The 19,875-nt window shown below is 35.6% G+C and overlaps 2 protein-coding genes across 13 annotated transcripts in view; one reads left to right on the top strand and one right to left on the bottom strand.

The window, feature by feature from the left end:
* METTL21A (methyltransferase 21A, HSPA lysine) overlaps positions 1–7,497 on the top strand; it is a 42,085-nt gene extending 34,588 nt beyond the window's left edge. For 4 of the 8 annotated variants that reach the window (XM_024927885.5, XM_055109021.2, XM_003820811.8 and 1 more), the window contains one exon: positions 6,688–7,497. In XM_024927885.5, the coding sequence (XP_024783653.1) occupies positions 6,688–6,701 (14 nt within the window). In that variant the 3' untranslated portion in view covers positions 6,702–7,497. The remainder of the gene's footprint in view (positions 1–6,687) is intronic. The other 4 variants (XM_057301482.2, XM_055109020.2, XM_055109018.2 and 1 more) reach the window with 3 other exon arrangements.
* The window catches only part of CREB1 (cAMP responsive element binding protein 1), a 73,413-nt gene that overhangs the window by 14,576 nt on the left and 38,962 nt on the right, over positions 1–19,875 (bottom strand). For 4 of the 5 annotated variants that reach the window (XR_008624573.1, XM_034954946.2, XM_003820808.4 and 1 more), the window contains 3 exons: positions 18,531–18,673; positions 13,394–13,576; positions 11,198–11,348 (listed from right to left, as the gene is read on the bottom strand). Coding sequence is in view for 4 of the 5 variants with exons in the window: in XM_034954946.2 (XP_034810837.1) it covers positions 11,198–11,348; positions 13,394–13,576; positions 18,531–18,673 (477 nt within the window). In the remaining variant the exon portion in view is untranslated. Of the gene's footprint in view, positions 1–1,361; positions 9,333–11,197; positions 11,349–13,393; positions 13,577–18,530; positions 18,674–19,875 lie in introns of those variants that run through there. The other variant, XM_008974266.5, reaches the window with a different exon arrangement.

Genomic DNA, 19,875 nt, shown 5'->3' with positions numbered 1-19,875 from the left:
AGGATAAAAGGTAAATATACAGAAGCCAATTTTATTTCCATATACCAGCAATGAACAACTGAATATACCATTTCAAATAGCACATGTCCCCCCACCCCCACACACACACAAAAAAACAGAAAACAGTTCATACTTGGGTATAAATCCAGTAAGATATGTACAGGATCTATATGCTGAAAAATAAATTAAGATTATATTGTGTTCATGGAATCAAAAACTAAGTATTGCTAAGATGTGACTTCTTCACAATTTGATCTATAGACACAACACAATCCTAACTAAAATTCTAGCACACTTTCCGTAGACATCAACAAGCAGATTATAAAATATACATTAAAGTGCAAAGGAACCAGTAGAGCCAAACAATTTTAAGAACAAAGTTGGAGGACTCACATTATCAAATTCAAGACTTATTATACAGAACTCAAGGCAACATGGTATTGGCTAAAGGACAGACACAAAGATCAATGGAAAGATATCCAAGAAACAGACTCAAACAAATATGGTCAATTAATTTTTGAAAAAAAGAGCAAGGGCAATTCAATAGAGAAAGAATAGTCTTTTCAACAAATGGTCTGGAACAAATGGATGTTCCTATATAAAAAAATGGATCTCGACACATCCTCACACCTTATACAAAAGTAAACTCAGGAGGGAATTATAGATCTAAATATAAAACTCTAACATAAAACATAACACTTTTAGAGGAAAACAAAGAAGTCTGTGTGACATTGATTTAGGCAAAGAATTCTTTTTTCCCTTTTATTTTTAGTTGACATAAAATAACTGTAGACATTTATGAGATGCAGTAATATTCTGATATGTGTATACAGTATGTAATGATCAAATTATGGTAACTAGCATATCCATCACCTCAAACTTATCATTTTGTTGGGTTGTGAACATTCAAAATCCTCACTTTTAGCTTTGTGAAAATACACAAGTTGTATTTAACCATATTCACCCTATGGTGCTACAGAACACCAGAACTCATTCTACCAACCTAGATGTAAGTTTGTGTCCATTAACCAACCTCTCCCCATGCTCCCTATCTCACCTTCCCTTCCCAGGCTCTAATACCCACAATTTTACTCTCTACTTCCATAAGCTCAAAAAATTTTTAGCTCCCACATGAGTGAGAACATGTGGTATTTATCTTTCCATGTTTGAGTTATTTTGCATAACCCATAATGTCCCCCAAGTTCATCCACATGGCCACAAATGATGTATTTTCATTCTTTTTAGTGGCTTGACAGTATACCACTGTGTATATATACTGCAATTTTCTTTATCCATTCATATGTTGATGGATATTTAGGTTGATTCCCTATCTTAGCTACTGTGAAGTGATGCAATACTGGTTTCCTTTCTTTTGAATAGATACCCAGTAGTAGGATTGCTAGATCATATAGTGGTTCTTTTATTTTTTGTGTGTTTTTTTCTTTTTTCTTTTTGAGATGGAGTCTCGTTCCGTCACCCAGGCTGGAGTGCGGTGGTGCGATCTCGGCTCACTGCAAGCTCTGCCTCCTGGGTTCACGCCATTCTCCTGCCTCAGCCTCCCGAGTAGCTGGGACTACAGGCACCCGCCATCATGCCTGGCTAAATTTTTGGATTTTTAGTAAAGATGGAGTTTCACCGTGTTAGCCAGGATGGTCTCGATCTCCTGACCTTGTGATCCACCCGCCTTGGCCTCCCAAAGTGCTGGGATTACAGGCGTGAGCCACCACGCCTGGCCCTTTTAGTTTTTTTGAGAAACCTCCACACCGTTTTCCGTAATGGCTGCATTAATGTACATTCTCATCAACACTGAGACAATTCTAACACAAAGAGTTACAAAGAGTTCACCTTTCTCTGCATCATCAGTGTTTACTTCTTGTCTTTTTGATTATAGCCATTCTAACTAATGATACTTCCTAACACAAAGAGGAAGAGTTCACCTTTCTCTGCATCCTCATCAGTTTGTTACTTCTTGTCTTTTTGATAATAACCATTCTATCTAATGATACTTCATTGTGGTTTTAATCTGACAATTAGTAATGTTGAGCTTTTCAAATACATTTCTTGGCCATTTGTATGTCTTCTTTTGAGAAATGTCTATTCAGACCTTTTGTCCACTTTTTAATAGGATTTTTGTTTGTTTTCCTGTTCGGTTGAGTTCCTTATATATCCTGGTTATCAGTCCCTTGTCAGATGAACAGTTTGTAAATATTCCTCCCATTCTGCAGGTTCTCTCTTCACTCTGTTGTTTCCTTTGCTGTTCAGAAGCTTTTTAGTTTAATATTTCCACTTAACTATTTTTCTTTTTGTTGCTTGTGCTTTTGGAGTCTTAGCCATGAAGTTTTTGCCAAGTCTAATGTCAGGAAGCATTTCCCCCATGTTTTCTTCTAGTAGTCTAAGAGTTTGGGGTCTTATGTTTAAGTATTTAATCCACTTGGAGTGGATTTTTGGGTATGGTGATAGGTATCTAGTTTCATTCTCTGCACACAGATATCCAGGTTCCCCAATACCATTGATTGAAGAGAGTGTCCTTTCCCCAATGTATGTTCTTGGCACATTTGCTGTAAATAAGTAGATCTATTCTGTGTTCTTTATTCTGTTCCACTGGTCTATGTGTTTTTATATCAATACTATGTTTTGGTTACTACAGCTTTGTAGTATATTTTGAAGTCAGGTAGTGTGATGCCTTCCATGTTGTTCTTTTAGTTCAGGAATGCTTTGGCTATTTGGGCTGTTTTTGGTTCCATAAGAATTTTTTCTTTGTTTTTGACTTTTGAGTTTGAAAATAATGTGTCTTAGAAAGGCCTTTTTGGATAAACTGTTTTAGTACATATGACCTTCCTGTATCTGGATATATATCTCTCTCTCAAGACATGGGAGGTCTTCAGTGATTATTTTGTTAAATAGGTTTTCTATGCCTTTTCCTATCTTTTCTCCTTGTGGCACTCCCAAAATTGAAATATTTGTTTGCTTTATGATGTCCTATGTAGGCTTTCTTCATCCTTTTTAGTGTGTGTTTGACTGGGTTATTTTAAAAGACCTCTCTCTTAAAGTTCAGAAATTCTTTCTGCTCGACTGTTTTTTATTTATTAAATTCTTTAGTTCCAGAATTTGTTTCTTTAAATATTTACCTCTTTAATTTCTCATTCAGATCATGAATTGTTTTCCTGATTTATTTGTATTGTCTATCTGTGTTCTGTTGTTTCTTGCTGAGTTTTCTTAAGATCATTATTTTCAATTCCTTTTCAGGCATTTTATTGATTACCTGGTTCTTTGAGATCTGTTAGTGGAAAATTATTGTGTTCCTTTGGAGGTATCGTGTTTCCTTAGTATTTTATGTTTCTTGTGTCCTTATCTTGATATCTGTGCAACTGCTGCTTTTTCCAATTTTATGGACTGGCTTTTGTAGAGAAACACTTTTACTGTAGATGTAGCTGTAGTGTTAGCTGGGTAGGGTGCTCTGGATTTGATTCTAGGTGGGTTCACATGTGTTGTCTCTGTATGATTTCTTTTACTGTCATCAATGGTGGTATCTATGATTCTCTCATGGCATCTATGATTTCTTCAGTGGCTTAGGCTTCGGTTGTCAGTGGAGGCTGTGATAAAGCTTTGCTGAGGATGGGGACATCAGGTTGGCTGGTATGTGGACACAAAGGCCTTTACGGTGGCAGCAGGCCAGGCAGGCCTATCTGCAGGCCTCTGGGTGGCCCATGTGATAGTGAGAGTGAGCTGGCCTTCATGATTCCAGACAGTGGGTGCTGGTGGGCAGGACCAACCAATCCTCAGGCACCCCAGATGATGTATGTGGACACCAATGGGCCTGTCCATAGGCTCCTAGATGTGTGTAAGTGGGCTGGGCCTATCCAGGCAGAAAATTCATAAATACCACAAGTACGATGTACAAAAGGACACAACTGAGAAAATGGGCCTCATCAAAATGGCAACCTTTTGCTCTGCAAAAGATATATAATGTTAAGAAAATTAAAGAAAAAGCTGCAGACTGAAAGAAAATACCTGCTCTGACAAAGGATTTGGAAAAAAGGTCTCTGAAAACAAAAGAAAACAAACAATAGAAATGAGTAAAAGATCTAAATAGACATTTCATCAAAGAAAACATATAGATAGCAAATCACATAGAAGTCACTAATGAAGGCTGGGCACAGTAGCTCACACCTGTAATCCCAGCATTTTGGGAGGCCGAGGTGGGTGGATCATCTGAGGTCAGGAGTTCAAAACCAGCCTGGCCAACATGGCGAAACCCTGTCTCTACTAAAAATACAAAAAATCAGACGTGGTGGCAGGTGCCTGTAATCCTGACTACTCAGGGAGGCTGAGGCACGAGAATCTCTTGAACCCAGGAGGCAGAGGTTGCAGTGAGCCGAGATGGTGCCACTGCACTCCAGCCTGGGTGACATGACAGAGGGAGACTCCGTCTCAAAAAAAAAAAAAAAAAAAGTCACTAGTGAAGTGCAAGTTAAAACCATAAGATATCCATTATACCAGTTCTAGAGCTGGGGGACAAACAATAAACCTGACAATGTCAAGTTTTGGCAAGGATACAAAGCAACTGAACTCTCATACATTCCTGGTGGGAATATAAAATGGTACAGCCATTTTGGAAAACAATTGGACAGTTTATTTAAAAAGTTAAATATACAGTTAGTTACATTTCATGCAACCAGCCTACTCCTAGATATTTACTCATGTTAATGGAAAGTTCATATAAAAACCTTTATGTGTTGATAGTAACTTTATTTCTCTAAAACTGGAAATAACTGGGATGAAATTCAAAGTGAATAAACAAAGCACAGTATATCTATAAAATGGAATTATCTGGGATAAGTCCCAACTACTGATTCATGCAACAAAATCAATAAATCTTAAATGCATTTTGCTAGATGAAGGAACCAGATCTAAAAGGCTACAAATTATAATTTAAGATACCATTTATAAGAGATTATGGAATAGGCAAAACTATAAGGGTAGAAAACAGTTCATTGGTTTTCAGGGCGTGGGGGAAGCTGACTTCAAAGGGATATAAGAGAATACTTAGTATTATATAACTGTTAGTTAACTAGTATAATTGTTCCATATGGCATTGTGGTGACAGATACATGACACTGCATCTATCAAAACCCATAAAACTATACAGCACAAAGAGTGAACTTATGTATATGCAAATTTAAGGATAAAAACTTAGGGATGTCAGAAAATCCCAGACTGAAGATTGTGACAAATCTAACTGTACTACAATCATATGATATAACCTCATTGAAAGGGGTGGAGAAAGGAGCAGAGTGAAGTAACTTTAGAAAACAGCACTTTTGCTAAATACTATTAGGCCAAAAACAAAAAGAAGTGTATATAAATACTGCACGGTAACTGGTAATCCTGTTTCTCACAATGGTACATATTATCAATTCTTACAAGTTTTCTGTATGTATAGTAGATTTAAACAAACATATAAGCCAAGTTTCTGTCGGAGAAAGAAGTTACAAACAGGCAAAGAGAAGTCTAAAATGAGCCACGTGGTTAAAGCTTAGAGTCAGATATGTTAGTGTGTATTCCTATTTAAGTATATAGTTGTCCCTCAGTATCTGTGGGGGATTGGTCCCAGGAACTCTCATGAGTATCAAAATCCACAGATGCTCAAGTCCCTTATATAAAATGGCATTATATTTGCATATAACCTATATGAATCCCCCTATATATTTAAAATAATCTCTAGATTACTTATAATATTTAATACAATGTAAATACTATGTAAATAGTTGTTATACTAGATTACTTTTTTATTTGTATTATTTAAAAAATTGTTATATTGTTACTTTTTTTCTTGAATGTGGACTATGGAAAACAGAGCCAACTATATATAAAGATACAGAAATAAGAATGTGTGCATATATGAAGGTGTATGTGTGTGTATATATATATATATATTTTTTTTTTTTTTTTTTTTTTTTTTGAGACAGAGTCTCACTCTGTCACTCAGGCTGGAGTAGTAGTGCCATCTCAGCTCACTGCAACTTCCACCTCCCAGGTTCGCACAATTCTTCTGCCTCAGCCGCCTGAGTAGCTGGGATTACAGGCGTGCACCACCACCCCGGCTAAATTTTCTCTTTTTAGTAGAGAGAGGGTTTCACCATATTGGCCACCATTTTCTAATAAAGGAACTAGAGATTATTGGAAAAACAGCTCATTCCAAGGCTAGGGAAGGGAAAACACAAGATGAGAACCTGGACAATCTTGTAGTCTCAGAAAGTAAAGATGTGCTTAAAAAGAAAAAAATGGGGCATGTCAAAAGGACACAGAAGACACTTATAAAAGATCTCAGTAGCCAAAGCTAGAACAATATGAACAACATAATAAATAACAATAGTATTGGATTATAACTCCCAAAGTATGTGTCTGTATTGATAAAATAAATAATGTGGAGAAGAAACAAATCTTGTTTATAGAATTCAGTTGTTAAATATATAGAAGGGATGGAGATATACAAAATTCCCATTAGAATAGCAAATAGTAATAATTACTGTAGACAAGATTTACTGATGAATTCTAAAACTGGTGGGCAAAACTTTAAAGAGAAAAGAATATATCTGCATAGCCTCCAAGTACTTCTAAAATACACCTAATTACTGTGGTGGTTTTAACATATGACCACAAATTCTTTCATATTCTCCCTTTTAGGAGGTGGAATTTAATTCTCCTCCCCTTGAATATGGGCTGGACAAAGAGAAAAATGGTAGCTCAACAGTGGAGACACCTGGACAGCACTTTAACCAAGTTATCAAAGTTAACATCGCCAATTATGTATGTGCTCCCGGATGTGATGTTATGAGAAAGGCACACTATACCTCTGTGGAATTCCTCCCCAAAACCTATTATCTCAATCTATCCATAGAAAACACTGGACAAATGCAAACTGAGGGATATTCTAAAAGAAAACAGATCACTACTCTTCAAAAGTTACAAGGCCATCAAAGACAAGGAAACAAACTTTCACAGACTGAAGGAGACTATAATTAAATGCGATATGGTACCCAAACTGGATTATGTAAGTAAAAAAACTGGGGAAATAAAATGTATAATTCAGTTAATGGTATTATACCAATGTACTTTTATTTTTGATAAATGTACCCTGGTTATGTAATATACTAAGATTAGAGAAAGCTGGATGAAGGGTATCCGGAACTCTGTATTTTTACAACTCCTTTGTAAGTTTAAAATTACTTAAAAATATATTAAAAATGTATATTTACCTTTGTGTACTGGTTTGAGTAAAAAAACTGACTTTAGAATGTTAACATTTTAGATGGTGAAATTAGAAGTAATTCAATTTTTAGGTACTGTTTCTTAATTTACTTATAATTAACATGTTTTACTTGTGTAATAATAATAAATTTAAAAAACCTGATAGTAATGTAAATACTCTTTGGTAACCTGCTTTTGTCCAAGAACATCTTCCCATCTTAATAAAAATACATCTTTATTTACTCTTAATGGCTAGTTGTATATAGTTGAATGGATATATTTTAATTCATATCAAATACATTTTAATTTTTTTAGAATTTTTCAGATTTTTTACCCTATCCATTTTCTAAGAATCTGCCTATTTATATCCCTCAACTCATTAGTCTTCTGACATTATTTGTTAAAATGTTTGCTACTTTATCTTTTACTTTCCTAAATAGGGGGTTTATAGTTTTATATGGTCAAATCCATTTAACCTTTTCCTTTGTTACTTCTGCCTTTAGGGAATCTGCTTTTAAAATCCCCCTACAATGTAAAGTTACATAAAGGCAAAGGTGATAGACTGTATTACTTTCACAATTTTCCACTCTCCACTTCCTGTAGGAAGAGTTCATTCCCACTCCACTGACTTTGGGCTTGTCCTTGCCTGTGCTGTGGCTAACAGATCACGAGTAGATGTAACGTTCACCAAAATCAAGCAAATGCTTTCAAAAGCATTGCCCTTTTCTCAAAGAGGTGCTGCTCTATCTAGCCCAGGATCCTAGACCCAGATGGGCACGTGAAGGAGAGCCACAGCAACTGACCTGCAGCTGCCAAAATGTAACAGAAGTGAGGAAGAAATTTTAAGACACTGAGATTCGTGGTTGTTACTGTAGCAACACAAATTAACAGAAGAGCTGTCTACACTTTCTTTTAGAATGTTTACCACTTACCTTCATCTTGAAATAAATGGCAATTTGGATAGTGATGAATTTTTTGGATTACAATCTTTTACTATCAAACTTTAAGATAGGCTGTGTTTGATGTGCATAAGGGAAATTCATCCTAGTGAGCATGCTTAGGAGTGTGCTTCTCTTAACTTTTCCACTGAAATAGCCACACTAGAAGAGGAAACCAAATACGGAGACTCTGGGGGTGCAGCAAAACCACTGCTGGTATAAATTTCTTTTAAATCTCTTATTTTACCTTAAAAATAAGGTTTATTTCTCTCAAATATTTTAGCAAAATGAACATTCAAGGAAAGCACTCCACGTTCACCTCCTTAGGCTACACATCCCTAGCATACTGCCATGTGCTCTGGTTTGAGAGGCACAGCAGAAGATGGCTGCATACTGGAATCAGTGAAGTAGCATGTTTACAGGCTTTGGTGCCAGATATGGGTTCAAATTTCAGTTCTACTAATCTCATAAAGTGTGTGACCTTTGGCAAAATATTTGAATTTTCTGATATTTACCTTCTCCTCCTCTAAAGTGGGGATAAGCTTCTACCTCACTGTAGGTAGAATTAATAAAATAATATATACTGGAGCTTAATAAATAGCACTCAGCAGAAAGGTCAAAGCCAGAATATACAGAATTAGGAAGTATCAGCATATAAAGTAATGCCTGAAATACATGGGTATGGATGAAGGTTCAAAGGAAAAATTTGAAAAGTAGCCAGAAAACCAGGTGAGGTAAGCCAAGGAAGAGTTTAGAGTAATGAGAAGTCAAAAGTGTCAAATACTCCATAGAGTTAAAATTAAATGAAAGAAAATACTAGATTTGCCAAGTGGGAGGGAATTTGTACCTTTTTATAGACATATGAGCGGTATGCTAGTCATAGAAGCCAGATTCCAGTGAATGGAGGCTGAAAAAGTAAAAGCAGCAGTAATCTGGTAACAAAGGGGAAAAGGAACTATGGCAGAATCAATGGGAAGTTTCCTTTTTAAAGAGTAGGGTAACTGTATCTAAGCAAAGTAATGTTATGAAAGAGTCCATGGTAAGTCAGGTAGTTTCCCTGAAGATCTCAGGCAAGCAAAGCCTGGTAGGAACTGTAGTTATGTGCGCCCTGTTCCTAACTTGTTGGTGGCAGTGGTCATAAATCTGAAAGAAAAATAAATAGAACAAAAAGGAAATTTGGACTGCCAGTCAACGGGGGTAAACATTTTGTTCCACACAGCCAAACTACATAGACATAAACAGAAGTCCTTCTGTTGTTTTTTATAATCAAAAGGATTTATTTTTTGATTCTGCTCCTATGTTTGCTTTGAACTCTTTTCTTTAGTAAGCAGTGTTGTCTTAAATATTACTATTCAGCCTTTGCTTGAGACTTCTTGATCAGACTTGCTTCTAATTTTAAGTTAAAGGTTTCCTTATAAACATTTTTAAAAACTGAAAATATTTTAATTTTTATTTACAGATTTTAATTTATATTTTAAAATATATTTGAATTATGAATGCAGCCTTTATGCTTCTCTTTAGTAAAACTTAAATACTCAAAATCACAGATGGATGGAGCACAAATAAAAGTCACTTGAGGCTGGGCACCATGGCTCATACCTGTAATCCCAGCACTTTGGAAGGCCGAGGAGGGTGGATCACAAGGTCAAGAGTTCGAGACCAGCCTGGCCAAAATAGTGAAATCATGTCTCTACTAATACAAAAATTAGCCAGGCGTGGTGGTGGGCACCTGTAATCCCAGCTACTCGGGAGGTTGAGGCAGGAGAATTGCTTAAACCCAGGAGGTGGAGGCTGCAGTGAGCTGAGATTGCACCATTGCACTCCTGCCTGGGTGACAGAGCAAGACTTCGTCTCGGGAGAAAAAAAAAAAAGTCACTTGGCTTGTTTCCAACCCTTTTTCTAATATCCCAGAAAAATCTCTGCCATTTCTCAGAGTTTAGATATAATTTACTAACATTGTGACAGCTAAGAATATTTTAGGAACAAAAAAGCTGATCTGAGCTGCGAAATTGCACACACACACAAACCCATTTCAACAGAGCACTACAGTTACAAAGTGCTTTCAAAGGAATTCTCTTACTTGACTCTTACAACAATACTTTGGGTGTGTGCTGGAATCCCATTTTACAAAACTGAGCTACAGAAGGTTAATACCTTCTCCCAAAATGGAGGGATAGGGCTAGGACTTGGAAGCCCTGCTTCTTTCACTTTATCAGTGTTTGAAGTATCCTGGGATGAACAGTGAGATACTTTCACTAATTTCAAACTTTTTAAACCTTTACATAACCTTATTTTCATTTTCTTTTCTTTGTCTCGGTCACTTCTATATGAAAGTTCTAAACCAATATTTAGTAACTTATTTTTATTGTTTTTGACGGCAAAATCATTTACAGCAATAAAGTTACTTTCTGAGAATTGCTTTACCAACATTTCACAGATTTTGAATGTAGTATTTTTTTTGAAGACTATATTTTAAGATTTTTGTCCGTAACATGGTATTCTTAGAATTAACATATTTTTGAAGAATCTTTAGGTGTTAAAATGTTATTATTTTGAGTAAAGATATTATTCATTAAAACATGAACTGGCCACCATACATTTACTTTATATCAAGTAAATTTAATATAGATAAAATTTAACACACAGTTAATATACATATATGAAACTCTTGATCTTCTTGAACAATACTATACATGAAAAGAAACCATTTTTAAATAACCTGGCTAACTGGTTGGAGTGCAGACATAGGGAAGTTGTGCATTAAATCTCCTGTGGGGAAACTGCATGAAAGAAAACTACTCCACGATCAAAGATTGACCCATTATCATATAGCTATCTTATAAGTGCAGCTTATTAAATAAAGAAAATTTAGCAAGATCCATTAATTCTGCTGGAAAAAAAAAATCCAATGCAAAGATCCTATTACCAGTAGATGTAAAGATACACATCCAGCAGAATGTGAAGACACACTTAACCCATAACAATCTAAGTAAATGCAGTATTTGTACCTGTTCTTCATTAGACGGACCTCTCTCTTTCGTGCTGCTTCTTCAGCAGGCTGTGTAGGAAGTGCTGGGGAGGATGCCATAACAACTCCAGGGGCAATAGTGCTAGTGGGTGCTGTGCGAATCTGGTATGTTTGTACGTCTCCAGAGGCAGCTGAAAAAAACAGTGAGCATGGTGTAAGACAGAAACATTGCAACTTGATTCAATTATGTGTATCAATCATCAATCTAAGCATGTATTTTGGACTAAAAGGGAAACAAAAAAGAAAAGATGATTCTGGCTAAAGTGTTGAAAGAATCAGCACTCTTCGCGCCACTACTAAGAAATAATTCCCAATGTAATGTATTTATTACAGTAACCTATGTCCGCTGGATCTTACATTTTATTTTTCATTTGAATGCAGTTCTATTCTGTTGTTAACATGCTTACCAACCTTAAGTCTAAAAGGTAAGTGGGGCACAGCTTGGATGATCTTCCTAGATAGAGTATAGTCCTCAGTGTCTTCCTTTGATATTGGTAAATTCATATTAAAAAATTTCAAGTAGACTCTTGCCACGACATAAAAACGACCATGATTTTTCATAAAATAGCAAAATGAAAAAGAAAATAAAGCATTACGGTCAACTATTATAAATTTTGAATTAAAACAAAACTAAAAGTATGAAAAAGTGTATCACTTGATGCCAATTATATTATTTGAAAACATATCGTTTTAATGTAAATGATAATGGCTAAATAAACTGAAGTTTTATTTTTCTAACTGATTCACCATTTGTAAAAACAAACACAATCACTATTTGTCAAACTGCTTCTAAAAACAGCGTAATAATATGTTCTCCTAATAAGGAACCTAATGTTACTTAAAAAAATTTGAAGGTCTTTATAAAATTATTCATATTAATTATTAATATCAATTAAAATGTATGGTTTGAGTGGAAAAGATTTATATACTAAACATGTTACCATCTTCAAACTGACGTTCAGAATTCAAATTCACTGACATCCTGCTTTACAATTTTTGAGTACCTGCATGTAAAGTGAAAAGGTGTTTTACTCTCATCAATAAGCAAAATAGTATCTTTTTCAAATACTCGTTTAATAACAGAATATATTCTGTAAACATTAGGGCTCTTTAAATAAGTTATGACTCTCTCCAGTTGGTGTTTCAGGATTATTCAATTATCCATGGTGAAAGGATACAACTGTCATTACCTAACACAGGCAAAATGCATTATTATTTATAAAAATATTTTCAGAAACAAATTTATTATTATTTCCTCAATCAGCAAATTTCTAACCTGGCATTAACTATATTCTTGAAATATTCAAACGAATCCAAAGAAAAATGGTTAACTGCTATCCATAAAGATTCCTGAAATAAACAGAAAAAAACAAAATAAAAAAAAAAACCCCAAAAAAAGCAACTTCTATAATTTGTCGAGAATTTAACAACTACTTTTTCTCTAAAGAGCAGCAGATTTGCATATTGGTATAAGATCCTGTGGAATATAATGTTTTCATCTGAAACAAAAACTGAGTCAAGTGCAGAGGCATCCCAACACTTTGGGAGCCTGAGAAAGGAGGATTGCTTGAGGCCCGGAGTTCAAGACTAGCCTGGGCCACACAGTGAGACCATGTCTCTAGAAAAAAAAAATAATAATAATAAAAACTGATGATCTCAGAAGATTTAAATTTCTTTTGGGGGGGAAAAGAAAAAAAAAGCAGAGAAACAGAATCCTGAACTTCTGAAGATTGTTTCCAGAGATTCAGTGCAACTCTTATTTTACAGATGAAAAAACAAAAACAACAACAACAAAAAACAAAACACTTTCCTGAGGCTCAGAGCAGCTGACTTTTACTCAAGGCCTCATAGCAGATCCATGCAGTTAGATATAGAATCCATCTTTTCTAACTCCTGATTTCCTGGTCTTTCCTTCTAACCTATCCTGTTTCTTCTACCCCAAAAGATGTTAAAGGTAGATGCAATATTTTTAAAACTGAAAATAGTTGTTTTTATGCCATGACATTTTGGTCCAATTGGAATAATGGAAGAGTTCATGAAAAATACTATCAATATGAAGAAATGTTAACTACATTTGAATGGTGGTTTGCAATATGATACTTACTTTTTCTGTGAGTTTATAAAATTTTAGTATTTTGAAGAATTTACCACACCTGTGAATTCTGAATTCCCTTACCTTGAACAACAACTTGGTTGCTGGGCACTAAGATCTGCTGTCCATCAGTGGTCTGTGCATACTGTAGAATGGTAGTACCCGGCTGAGTGGCAGCTGCATTGGTCATGGTTAATGTTTGCAGGCCCTGTACCCCATCGGTACCATTGTTAGCCAGCTGTATTGCTCCTCCCTGGGTAATGGCAACTAAAAGCCAATGGATTTTATTGTTACAAGTTTAATACCATATAAGACTTTTAAAACATTACATCCAATGTAGAATAATTTGTAAAATAATCTAGGAGAAGTTACAGCAAATAACATCACCAAGAAGGGTCTAATATATTCAAGTAACTTGCTCCTCAGGAAACCCATATTCAACTTCTACAATAGAAATGCACTCTATGAACTGCATTCTAATTTATAATAATAATGCCTGTTAACAATTTTTTTAAGTGGAAAAATGTTAAATTCCTTCTGAAGTTATTTGGTTCTGAAGAGGTTCCACTCTGTGATCCTTTCTTTTATTTTAGCATTAACTGCATAATGTATTAATACTTGTCCCACTAGTAAATAAATTTCTGGAGAGTAGGAATTTTCTTATATACTTTCATACACTTAGCACAGTGGCAGCCATGAAATAGGCACCCAATAAATGGTTGTTTTAACATATAACTAATAAAGCAGTTCATCAGTGCATTGTATTCCCTAACTCTTGTAGAAATTCTTTAATGGTATCTAATCCACTCAATGAAACAACTGAAATATCCTATGGAACTTAATTATCAACAGTCTCTCATGGAATTTTAAAATCAGAGCTCAAGATCATCATTTAGAAAAAAAACTTTTACTGTCATTTCTAAATTATTTAATACATATCCAAGCATTCTCATATAGAACCTTTTGTTGTTTATGCCCTAATTAGCCACACCTGTCATTCATTTGTTAAACAATAAATCAGTCAACTTTTGCTCATATTAGTAGATATTTCACTTTATGAAAAACTAAATCACCTTTATGCTACAGTACATAGAAAAATTTAATTTAAAAATTAGATGATTTATTTGGAAGAAGCATTTTTAGATAGGTGGCAATATCGTCTCTAGACAATTCTCCCTGTAGGGGTCAAGCTTTTCAGAAAGAGAAGGACCAAAAATCACAATATCACATATAAAACTGCAAAACTGATTTTGACTGAGTAAGAAAAAAGTAAACAATGCAGGAAAGTCAACATGTCTGATTAAGCATGTTACTGTCCATTAGAAGGGAATTAGTTTGGGATCAGTTATCCACCAGCTATGGGAAATAACATCCTGAGACATCTGTACATGGAAAATTGATTACTGCCTCATCAAGAAGTAAGAAGAGTTAATGGCTACAGTGTGATTAGTTTAGCAAAATGACACTTGTGAAAAATTAAAATGCTGGCATATACACTGGATCTAGTTTAGCTAATCCCAGAAGTTTTACTTATCTTAGGCAGGGAGAAAAATGAGTAAGAACTATTCTGAGATTAATTTTGCATGATTACTTGAAAGAATCAGAAGGTTAACAGAAACAAATCACAATTTCTCATTTAGAGTTAATGAGTGAATTCTACTGTATTTAACATACCACTTTCTTCTTGGCTACAGAGCAGTGAACTCAAGGTGGGAAGAACAAAGAAATAGTAAACCATATATGACAAGACTGGGTTGTAGTTTGCGTTCCATCACTGAACAGTTTTTTGTTTTAATTTTTTTCTTTTGAGACAGGGTCTTGTTCTGTCTTCCAGGCTGGAGTGCAGTGGCAAGATCACAGCTCACTGTAGCCTCCAACTGGTGGGCTCAAGTGATCCTCCTGCCTCAGCCTCTCAAGTAGCTAGCACAGGACATCAGGCCCTACTAATTTTCTAAAGACATTTTTTTGTAAAGACAGGGTTTTGCTATGTTGCCCAGGCTGATCTTGAACTCCTGGCCTCAAGCAGTCCTCCCACTTTGGCCTCCCCAAGTGTTGGGATCACAGACGTGAGCCACTGTGCCCAGCCATCACTAAACTGTTATTTGATTCTGTTATCTCTTCTCTAAAAACAAAAGCATCTGGGTTCTAGCCACTAAGTACAATTGTTGTAAATATCAAATGAGGTCATGTATATGAAAATACTTTGGAAACTGAAGTCTAATCCTACTGAACACAGTTTTTCTCTATAATATTTATGTATAGACTTTATTATTCCAAAAACATTTGAGATAGCTTTCAATAAAACACAATTCATTAAAACAAAAATAAAAAGACAGAAGTCAAGTAACGGATGTATCCTTAGTTATATAAAACAATTGTAGAAGAAAATCTAGACTAAGAAAAGAATACAATTAAACAGAAAGTTAGCTAAGAATCTGAGTTGCCAGAATAAAGAGGGAAACATCATGAGTCATAGTTTTATTTACTGAAACAAAAAAATTCAAGTTCAAAATGACAGATACACATTTTCTATCTAAGAGCAGAATCACTAATAAGATTTTACTATCTGGGACACTGAACTAAGTAACAGATAAATCTAGTAACAGCATGAATTTAATGAAATAACCAATTTAAGGAAGGAGTGGAAATTCATGCCTCCACCTGGAAGGGTACTTGCGGAGGATATGCTTTGATAATTCCACTCTTTTTTTTTTTTTGAGATGGAGTCTCGCTGTCGCCCAGGCTGGAATGCAGTGGCGCTATCTCGGCTCACTGCAGGCTCCGCCCTCTGGGTTCACACCATTCTCCTGCCTCAGCCTCCCGAGTAGCTGGGACTACAGGTGCCCGCCACCTCGCCCGGCTAATTTTTTGTATTTTTAGTAGAGACGGGTTTTCACCGTGTTAGCCAGGATGGTCGATAATTCCACTCTTAGGATATTTATGTAGCACTGTTTGAAACAATAGAAATGTCCTAAATGTTCATCAGCAGGAGAATGTTTAAATAAGTGCTGTATTTACACAGTGAAACACAATGCAGCTATTAAACAAAATATATAACTATGTGTTTTTATATATCTATGGTGAATTCTGACAACCATATGTTCATTTTATAAGTTAAGAAATATAAATGTTGCTGTATATGTATTTATTATATTGCTCTTAATGAAAATCAAGAATATAATGTTAAATCAGTTCCATCAAAGCCAAAGCCATGTGTGCATATACAGAGAGGACACAGGATAAAAATAATGAACAAAGCTTAAAAAATTTCAAAGTATTAATCTCTTTTTTTTTTTTTTTTTTGAGACGGAATCTTGCTCTGTCACCCAGGCTGGAGTGCAGTGGTGTGATCTCAGCTCACTGCAAGCTCCGCCTCCTGGGTTCAAGCAATTCTCCTGTCTCAGCCTCCCGAGTAGCTGGGATTACAGGCGTCCGCCACTATGCCCGGCTAATTTTTGTATTTTTAGTGGAGGCAGGGTTTCACCATGTTGGGCAGGCTGGTCTTGAACTCCTGACCTCGTGATCCACCACCTTGGCCTCCCAGCGTGCTGGGATTACAGGCGAGAGCCACGGCGCCTGGCTCAATCTCTTAAAACTAGCAATTTTCAGCTGCTGGAGGAGACGAGTGTACCAAATTAAACATCTATGGGGGTGCTGGTACTTTTCTAACCTTCATTTCCCCTTTTTAGATTCTGATAGGCCTCCTTCCTAAAGAGCATGCTTCCTAGTTCAAGTGAGAATCTCTGTAACAGTGAATCTGTTACTGACAGGAGTATGTTGTATCCCTCAGGTATGCTGAAGAAGAAGAAAAATAAACATCATGTATCAATGTCTTCGAACACATATCTTGAATAACTAAAAGCATCTGGTATGAGGCTTCAACTGATAATACACACACATGTACAGAGTTGTAGGTAAAGAGTTGTACTTTATATCTGCCACAAAGATCTTAAGAAGAAAAAAGATGACTAAGCTAATTGAGCACAGTGGATAAAAACCTTAGTCAAAAATGCCTTCCTTCTACTTAGTCTCAAAAGTTTCAGCCTTGGCAGAGTTAAAAAGTTTGCTACTTGAGAACTTGTCTTTAATACAGTTGGGAATGCAACTTAGAGTTACGCAAAACAAAGTTGAACTGGAACTAAAAAATAACATGGGGGTCAAACTTTCATGCATATTTCTTAATTTTTAAATTATTTTTATAAATAGGGATGGGGTCTTAAACTCCTGGATGGCTCAAGTGATCCTTCCACTTTGGCTTCCCAAAGTGCTGGGAATACAGGCATGAGCCACTGTGCCTGGCCTCAAACTTTTATTCATATTTCTGATACAGATTCCCTCAGGGATTAGGAAACTATCTCAGTAAAGAAGTTTCAATGTGTACATTTAATTTGAAACTAAGGTGGGTGGGGAAAAGGGTATAAATGGGTAGCACCGGGTTTAATAAACAAATCCAAATGAAAAAAATCACTGAATGAATAAAGCACTTTGAGAGGCAAAAAAAAAAAAAAAAAAAAAAAAAAGGGCAAAAGAGAAAAAAGTACCATTCACACAAATGCTTTTGATCAAACAAAGTAAAATTCAAAAGTGCCTTATAACAGATTTTGGTGAAAGATAAGCAGACAGACCTAAGTGCCAGACAGAGACATCATAGAAATGAAAACTTTTAAATAATTTTGTAAGAGCAATTTTTGCTTTATGTGGGCCAAAAAGTATATTACTATCTTTCATATGAAAAGGAATAATTGAATGTGCTGACTCAACCAAGCCACACTTATCCCCACTTGAAACATTATTAAATACGAAGACATTAAAATGCTACTTTCAGAAGGCAAGACAAACTATTAAAATGAATACCGAGATATATTCAAGGAATGATTTTGTTTAATCTAAAAAACTCATGTTCTCTCAACACATGAGGCCTCAAACCTAGGGTCTCAATTAGTGGTTCAAAAACTTCAGACTTTCCATGCATCTGCACAAAAACAAAAGGACATCTAAAAGGTTTATACACTCGACTAATCCTAACTAAAACTCTCTGAAGAAAAGAAAATACTACCATTACAGACCTTTGCATAGTGAAGAGTAAAGGAAATATAATAATGGCAGCAAAACTGAGAAGACTTGGCACTTGTATTGGTTTCTCTGAAGAGAATGCAACTATTAGCTTTTTCTCCTCACTTTTTTCTCCTCACAATAGAAACAGAAATTGTCTATTACTCACTATACTGTCCACTGCTAGTTTGGTAAATTGGAGTTGGCACCGTTACAGTGGTGATGGCAGGTGCTGAAGTCTCCTCTTCAGACTTCTCTTCTTCAATCCTTGGCACTCCTGGTGCATCAGAAGATAAGTCATTCAAAATTTTCCTACAAAATTAGAAAACTAGAATAATTAAAAATATAAGTAAAATTTACTGGCTAAATACAAATACAGTTAAAGATGAGAAAACTCACAGAAAGCTGCTAGTGCTTAGGACAGAAGGTGTTTTTTTTTTTTTTTTGAGACGGAGTCTTGCTCTGTCGCCAGGCTGGAGTGCAGTGGCGCGATCTTGGTTCACTGCAACCTCCGCCTCCCGGGTTCAAGCAATTCTGCAACAGCCTCCAGAGTAGGTGGGACTACAGGCGCCTGCCACCACGCCTGGCTAATTTTTTTGGTATTTTTAGTAGATGGGGTTTCACCATGTTGGCCAGGATGGTCTCGAACTCCTGACCTCATGTGATCCACCCGCCTTGGCCTCCCGAAGTGCTGGGATTACAGGTGTGAGCCACTGCACCCAGCCAGCAGAAGTTTAAAATATATAAATTACATGAATAAACTCTTCATGGGTCAGGGATTGATCTAGATGTCAAAAGGAACCCAAATATGTACAAAAAAAAAAAAAGATGTATTATCTTTAACCTCAATGTAAGGAAGGGTGCAATTAAGGGTAATAATAAGACTGACTACATTAAAAAAATTTTTTGCATCTCAAAGAACACACACACAAAGTCGGAAAGTAAAAAGTCAACAATCAACTAAAGGGAAAAAAGATCAAAACCTGATTTTTAAATTCTCACTTCTCAGATTGGGAAACAAAAAAGTGTTAACAAAATCTGTTAGCAAAGCTACGAAAAAAACAAAAACAAAAACAAAAACAAAAAACACCACACTCTCATACATTGCTGCTGGGAGTATAAAATTGGCACAATCTCGATATAAGGAATTGTTGATATTTAAGGAAATATGGGTGTTCGTGCCTCAATCCCATTTCCAGGAATTCACCCCAATTCCAACAATATTAAAATAAACTCGCTTAAGATTATTCCCATTGGCACTGTTTGTAACTGCAAAATACTGGAGACATATATCCAAGGTCTAAAATAGAAAAACAAATAAAAAGGAAAAAAAATACTGGAAACAATCTATATGCCCATATAAAGGCGAGTGGTTGAATCAACTATGGTACATCCAAATAATGGATACAGCATATCTTTTGTGTAAGGAAAAAAGGGAAATATGAAAACAGACATGTATCTGCTCATTTGTTCAAGAAAAAAAATCAGGATGGATAAACCAGAGAGTAATGGTT

The sequence above is a fragment of the Pan paniscus genome, chromosome 13 (genome assembly GCF_029289425.2).
Source record: "Pan paniscus chromosome 13, NHGRI_mPanPan1-v2.0_pri, whole genome shotgun sequence".
NCBI classification, from domain to species: domain Eukaryota; kingdom Metazoa; phylum Chordata; class Mammalia; order Primates; family Hominidae; genus Pan; species Pan paniscus.
The sequence above is the reverse complement of the archived record's forward strand: the minus strand, read 5'-3'. Positions and strand labels throughout refer to the sequence as shown.